Source organism: Corvus brachyrhynchos, unplaced genomic scaffold (assembly GCF_000691975.1).
Source record: "Corvus brachyrhynchos isolate BGI_N302 unplaced genomic scaffold, ASM69197v1 scaffold597, whole genome shotgun sequence".
Classification (NCBI taxonomy): Eukaryota; Metazoa; Chordata; class Aves; order Passeriformes; family Corvidae; genus Corvus; species Corvus brachyrhynchos.
The window spans coordinates 1,277,072-1,282,165 of NW_008239000.1; the positions used below are offsets into that span (position 1 = coordinate 1,277,072).

The 5,094-nt window shown below is 46.1% G+C and overlaps 1 protein-coding gene across 1 annotated transcript in view; it reads left to right on the plus strand.

Annotated features, from left to right (window-relative positions):
- Positions 1–5,094, plus strand: part of FRAS1 (Fraser extracellular matrix complex subunit 1) — a gene marked incomplete at its 3' end in the record, with an annotated part of 113,990 nt that overhangs the window by 47,677 nt on the left and 61,219 nt on the right. The window contains 4 exon segments of the mRNA XM_017738949.1: positions 66–155; positions 959–1,106; positions 2,975–3,118; positions 3,412–3,546. Coding sequence (XP_017594438.1) covers positions 66–155; positions 959–1,106; positions 2,975–3,118; positions 3,412–3,546 — 517 coding nt within the window.

Here is a 5,094-nt window from a genome sequence, read left to right on the forward strand (position 1 = left end):
ATTCCACAGTGGTTTTGGCGATGTTGATTCCGTTTGCATTGCTGCAACCTTTCTCTTCTTCACAGGGTGAAGAATTAATTCACTTAGAGGGGAAGTGCTGTCCTGAATGTATCTCCAGTCATAGTTACTGTGTTTACAAAGAACATACCAAAGCTGTGAGTATCCTTGTACTTTGGAGCAGGGAAGAGTGAGTTCTGCTCACAAAGGTTTGGAGGGCTTGGCTCTCCCTCTCCGGTTCTGAGAAGGGTATTATTTGCAAGTGTAGCAGAAAAATAATTAATATTGCCTGCAGATTGCTTCTTGTGTGCATCTGCTGCAGAATTTCCTTGGTCTCCTTTGTGCAGTTCAATCAATCATTCCCCTTTAATATTTCATATCCCTACTCATAGGTTTCCTGCACATTTCTTAAAGACAGTTGATTTTAATCCTGTAAAATAGAAGCTGGGGCAGTGTGGAGCTTTCTGCCAGTGTATCCCACTGATTATAATCTTTACTGCAACAGGAGCCCATTATTAATATTTTCAAGGAACTTCCCTCTGAAGTTAAAGATAGAGGAAACATTGATTATCTTGGTTTAAATATACCAGTAGTGGACTTCTCATTGCTCTCACAGATGAGGACTGGAGCTGATAAGCTGTTCTTTGCCAACAGATGTGGGAAATGAGAAGTTTAATCAATTGCTTGGGGTTTTTTTAGATGCTGAGCCTTTCTTTGCTCAGACCCCTTTCTCTGCCCTAGGTGAGGTAAAACACTAAGGTGTCAGGGTTTTTCCAGCTGGTGCTTTGTCCTTTCTGAGAGAGGAGCTGGCAGAAAAGCTTTGTGATCATTTGAAATGCCTGCTGTCTCTTTTGTGTCGACCCCTTCATCCCCGCGCTGTTTCACCCGGAGATCTCCATGCCTGGCAAATCCACTCAGTGCCAAGGCTCTCCTTGGCTCTGAAGCCGTGTTTCTCCTGCAGAACGGGGAGACCTGGGCAGAAGGGCCGTGCCGGGAATGCGAGTGCCGGGACGCGGCGGTGACCTGCTTCCAGCGCTCCTGCCCGCCCTGCCCGCGGGGCAGCCTGCCTCCGGAGGGGAAGGGAGACTGCTGTCCGCGCTGCCAGCCAGGTACAGTGCCAGGGCCGTCCTTGCCTTGTTCGGGAACCCCTGCGCCCTTCGCTCCCCCAGCCCCTGTCTGATCCCCGCATTGAGTCTTGTCTTGTCTCCACTTTGCACTTGCTAATTAACTCGTTTCCGTGCAATTCAGTTCTTAGGTAGGTTTGAGGCTCCCAGTGACTTCCCCTGGTTTAAATGACAGCTTTCTTTTGGCAAAAGAAGTTCTCCTTAGGATTGGTGTTTTGGAAGTGTTATGTCTTTTTCTTTTTTCTTCCACCTCTCCTTTCTGAATCCTAGCGTGAGTTTTGGAGTTTATGGGCTCCTGAGTATTTCTTGGGAGTGGGAAGAAGAAAGAATGTGCTTACACTGCTGTTCCACAAGCTCACCTGAGGCTGAATGGCTGCCAGTTAATAATTGTTTGGAAAGACTAGGATAGCCTTGGCAATATGGTAATTTTGCCTACAAATTCCTTTTTCTCCAGGATATTGTCGTTCCCCTGGATTTACCTTTCATAGTTGGGAGGCTTTAGCTGTGGGTTGCTAGGTTTTTTTGTAGCTCTTCTTGTTGCATTCATATAACTTTGGTTTTATCGGGGTGCTCCAGTTAATGCTTTATCTCATTAAGAAGAAAATAGCTTCACAGTTTAATTGTGCTGGAGTGCCTGGGCACATTTGCCATCTTCTTGTTTTAAAGCTTGTTATTTGTTGCATGCTAATGGAAATGCAAAGCACTGCAGATAGAAAAGTGAGGAAAACAGGGCTTAGACAGCTCTGATGGAATTGTCCTGGATTTTTGAGAGGGAACAGCATCTGCACAGGCTGCTGAGGAGGGGACAGATAAAAGTCTTCTCAGCCCCTCTCCCTTCTACTTATCAAGAAGTGCCTCTGTCTGCTGGTTATCCTTGAAAATCTGGCCATTTAGCTTCCATCAAGGTAGCACTTTGGAAAACCCAAGCTTTGGAGTCATGGTATTGGACATACAGAGCCAAACTTGCACTTTTTGTGTCCTAAAAGGTAACTGGCAATTTCCCATACCCAAACCTGCTGTTTTCCTTCTGTGTTTTTCTGTCTTTCAGTGGTGGGGATGAGAAACAAATGCAAAATGCAGCTTGCAGCAGTTCAATCTGTGAGCCCAGAACAGCAGCCCCTGCTGCATCTGCTTCCATAAAGCCAGCAAAAATTGATTGCTGCTTCTCAGAGATGTGCTGGGGGAAGCTGGCAGAGAGAACCCACTCCTTCTCAGCCAGGGGAAAGCAAAAAGCCCCTGGGCAGTGCTGTATTTATGTTAAAACCAGCAATTACTCCCTCTCACTGAGAACTTTTGGCTTGGAGCCTCCCTGAGAACACTTGGCTTGGAGCAGAGAGGCCTTTTTTGCACCTAGAGAAAAACTGTTGCGTTCTGCATCTCTCCAAGTACCTGTGGCCAGGAATTACTTCTGTGGTGCTGTGGCATCAAGGTTTTTCTGGAGGGGGAACAGTCTGTCACCTGTACTCTGACCTGGCATGGACACAGAGTCTTGACTCACTGCAGGATTTGGCTTAAGGACTCTCAAATTCAGGTTGTTTCGGACCGTTAATTTCTGGTGACTTACAATTTCTACTGCTGAGAAACCACATGGACAATTAATACCCTTTTAATCAATTGCCTAGAAAATCTGAGTCTATATAATGACTTCTCACATACTAAACAGAGCCATAAAATATTTAGCCGCTTCGATATAATCTGGTATATAAAATCCCTCTCCAAATCTAGCACACCTTGTACCACCCAGAGAAATAAGCAATGAATTTCACTTTGATTTCGAAGTTGTGTTGTTTTGTTCCTTCCTGGCTGCCAACACTGCTGCTCTTTTCCCCCTCTGTGTGTTCTCCCCCTGCCAGGTGCGTGCCACCCGGACTGTGAGAGCTGCTCCCAGGCCTCTGATCACTGTGACTCCTGCCGGGACCCCAGGAAGCAGCTGCAGGACGGGCGCTGCGTGGAGATGTGTGAACGGGGCTTCTACCAGCATGGGGGGGCCTGCTTAGGTAACTTCTGCAAGGGGTTAGACCCCCCTTCTGTGCTGCATGCTGTGCTCCTGGCCGTGGGATCCCATGGGTTCCTTCTGAAGAGATTGCCCCGCTTTGGTTGGAAAAGCATTCAGGCACGAGCTGTGCTGTAACCATGAGACTTGGTGAGGTTTCAGATGGAAGCAGATGCAAATTCCTGAACTCTCCAGCTAAAATGAGGCAAAATCGTCTCATTTTGTCGGAGCAGGGAGGGGTCTTTCTGCATCAGGTATTTGGGGTTGATTTTTCTTCTCTCTTCTTTCTCCTGGAAGCCTGCAATGAAACCTGCTCAGCCTGCACCAATGGATTTGAGTGCTCCTCATGCCAGACACCCCTGCTGCTGAAGGACGGGCAGTGTGTGACTTCCTGTGGGAAGGGCTACGTCCAGGATCAGCTCCTCTGCACAGGTACCTCGAAGCAAAAGAGGCTGCAGTCCTCTGTGATGCTAAAACCCCCCTCTCCTGCAGCATCTGCTGTTGACATAGGTGTTAATGTTCACTCTAGAGTAAAGGAAGGAGCGAGCAGAGGAACCAAGTCATACAGGGTAAAATTGATTACTGCTTGGGGAAATATTAATGACAGCTCCTCAGTGGAGCAGTTATGCTCATTTTGCTCATTTTGAACACCGATGTTTTTCACCACCCACGTTTTTCACTTCCTCTTTCAATTGCAGTTTCACTTGGAAATGTGACTGTGTGTTTTGTGGTGCAAAGGGTATGGAGCAGGATGTGTGCCCTAATTTTGCTCATGATGGGACACCCTGAGCCTTGCCTTTTGATCCAGGAGAATGTGTGTGTTTCTTTGGCTTCAGGGCAGACTGCCTGTGCCTGCTCATGCCAGCCCTTTCAGGATATGGTCCTTTAAGGTGTAAAGAAAACTGCTTGGAGGGGTGGGGGATTGATAGGACTCAGAAGACACTTTCTGAAGAAGTTTCCTGCTTTGTTTTGCTATTCATTTGATCCATACTATGCACTCTTCCTGGAAGTGCACTGGGCTCACTGCTCGCAGGAAGCATTTTTACAAAGTAAATTAGTAATTCTATAAAATGCTGAGATGTGTCTAAATTCTTTATCTTAGCAGTTGGAAAGACTGGGAGTAAGATTGGGAAGTTAGCTTTCTCTTTGATGGAACTATGACAGTGCTTTTACGGGCTTCTCCTGCTCCTTTGAAATACTTTAAACTCTTCCCAAACTGTAAAGCAGCTGCTTTTTCATCATGGCAGTTTAATTGTTTTCTCTAAAATTAACACTTTTCTCATCTTGATGTTGGCCTTTGTAGAAGGCTTCTAATTATTTCTGCAGCTCTGATTCAGCAGAGGGGTGGAGCAAATGCTTAACTTCTGAGCCATCGCTTTAATTTCTTTGGAACTAACCCTCCTGCTTAGAATTAAGTACAGGCTTCGGGCTTTTGGCACATTTCAGGGCGAAGCACTTTAGATGGTAAGTCCAGCTTCCTTTCCTGAAGTGGTTTCCCTTGAAGAGCTGACCACTTGTTTCAGGGTTTGAAAGTCTGAAAAACCTGTGTCCTCTGGCAGCCACTACAGCCCAGGGCACCATTGTGGATGTATAAATAGACAAGAGAGACCCAGTCCAAAAGAATTTATAGACTTAAGTATCAAACAATCTTCGACTTCACTTGGTTTTATTTTACCACTTCCTTTCCACCTGCTCTGGGTGTTTTAATTGGCAGTGCCCATGTACTGCTGAAGGGCCAGGGAAAGGCTAGTGTTTCATTTTATTGCTGGTTTGTCGATTACTGATTGTACACTCCATCCAAATTTGCAGTCACGCATGCTTGTAGCTGAATGTTGCTGGGAAAATTTGTTCCTCTTTCCTCAAGGGAATTAAACCAATTTGCTTTAGTTCTGCCTGGCTGCATTTCCTGCATGAAGTCAAACCAGTGGAGAAAGTCTTACATTTCAGATGTGGTCTGTAATTCATTGCCATTCACTCTTT